Genomic DNA, 541 nt, shown 5'->3' with positions numbered 1-541 from the left:
GGATGAACCCGGCACAGCCAGCTCCGGTACTAAGAACGGGAGAAGGTCCAGGAGCGGTTGGGAACCCCGAGGGAGACCAACGCTGCAGGGGAGCGCAGCAAGCACACCCCACCCAGCTTCTCCTCCAGAGCCAGGAGAGACAGGGCTCGTTAAGGGCACTGCCTAACGAGGTAAAAGTGGTGCTTTGGGGAACCAAAGTGCTGAAGACAGCCCCAAGGAAGAGCCTCGGCAGTTCAAGAAGAGCTGGAAAGCGTGGGAGGAGCAGAGGGCTGAGCGGTCCCAGCCTCCATTCCGCAGCTCGCGGAGGGATGGAGCCCCAGCAGCTCGCGGGGCTGGAAAGAGCCGCTCCCCGAGCGGCCCCAGCGCAGGCTCGGGGCAGCTCGCTGGAAACCCGGGTGCCTCCAGCCCCGCCGTGAACTCCACCACACACGTACCTGGAGGGGGGAAAGGGGGTGGAAGAAACCCTTCTGGTTTGGGAGCCTTGCACTGGTTGCACTCTGTTCTCCAGGCGAAGTTCTGGTTTCCGCATCCCCTGGGTAAA

The 541-nt window shown here is 63.4% G+C and overlaps 1 protein-coding gene across 1 annotated transcript in view; it reads right to left on the bottom strand.

The window, feature by feature from the left end:
• Nucleotides 1-434: 434 nt before the first annotated feature.
• Nucleotides 435-541, bottom strand: part of EWSR1 (EWS RNA-binding protein 1) — a gene marked incomplete at both ends in the record, with an annotated part of 18,009 nt that continues 17,902 nt past the window's right edge. The window contains one exon of the mRNA XM_009582554.1: nucleotides 435-532. Within this exon, the coding sequence (XP_009580849.1) occupies nucleotides 435-532 (98 nt within the window). The remainder of the gene's footprint in view (nucleotides 533-541) is intronic.

The sequence above is a fragment of the Fulmarus glacialis genome, unplaced genomic scaffold (genome assembly GCF_000690835.1).
Source record: "Fulmarus glacialis isolate BGI_N327 unplaced genomic scaffold, ASM69083v1 scaffold14510, whole genome shotgun sequence".
In the NCBI taxonomy this organism is placed as follows: Eukaryota; Metazoa; Chordata; class Aves; order Procellariiformes; family Procellariidae; genus Fulmarus; species Fulmarus glacialis.
The sequence above is the reverse complement of the archived record's forward strand: the minus strand, read 5'-3'. Positions and strand labels throughout refer to the sequence as shown.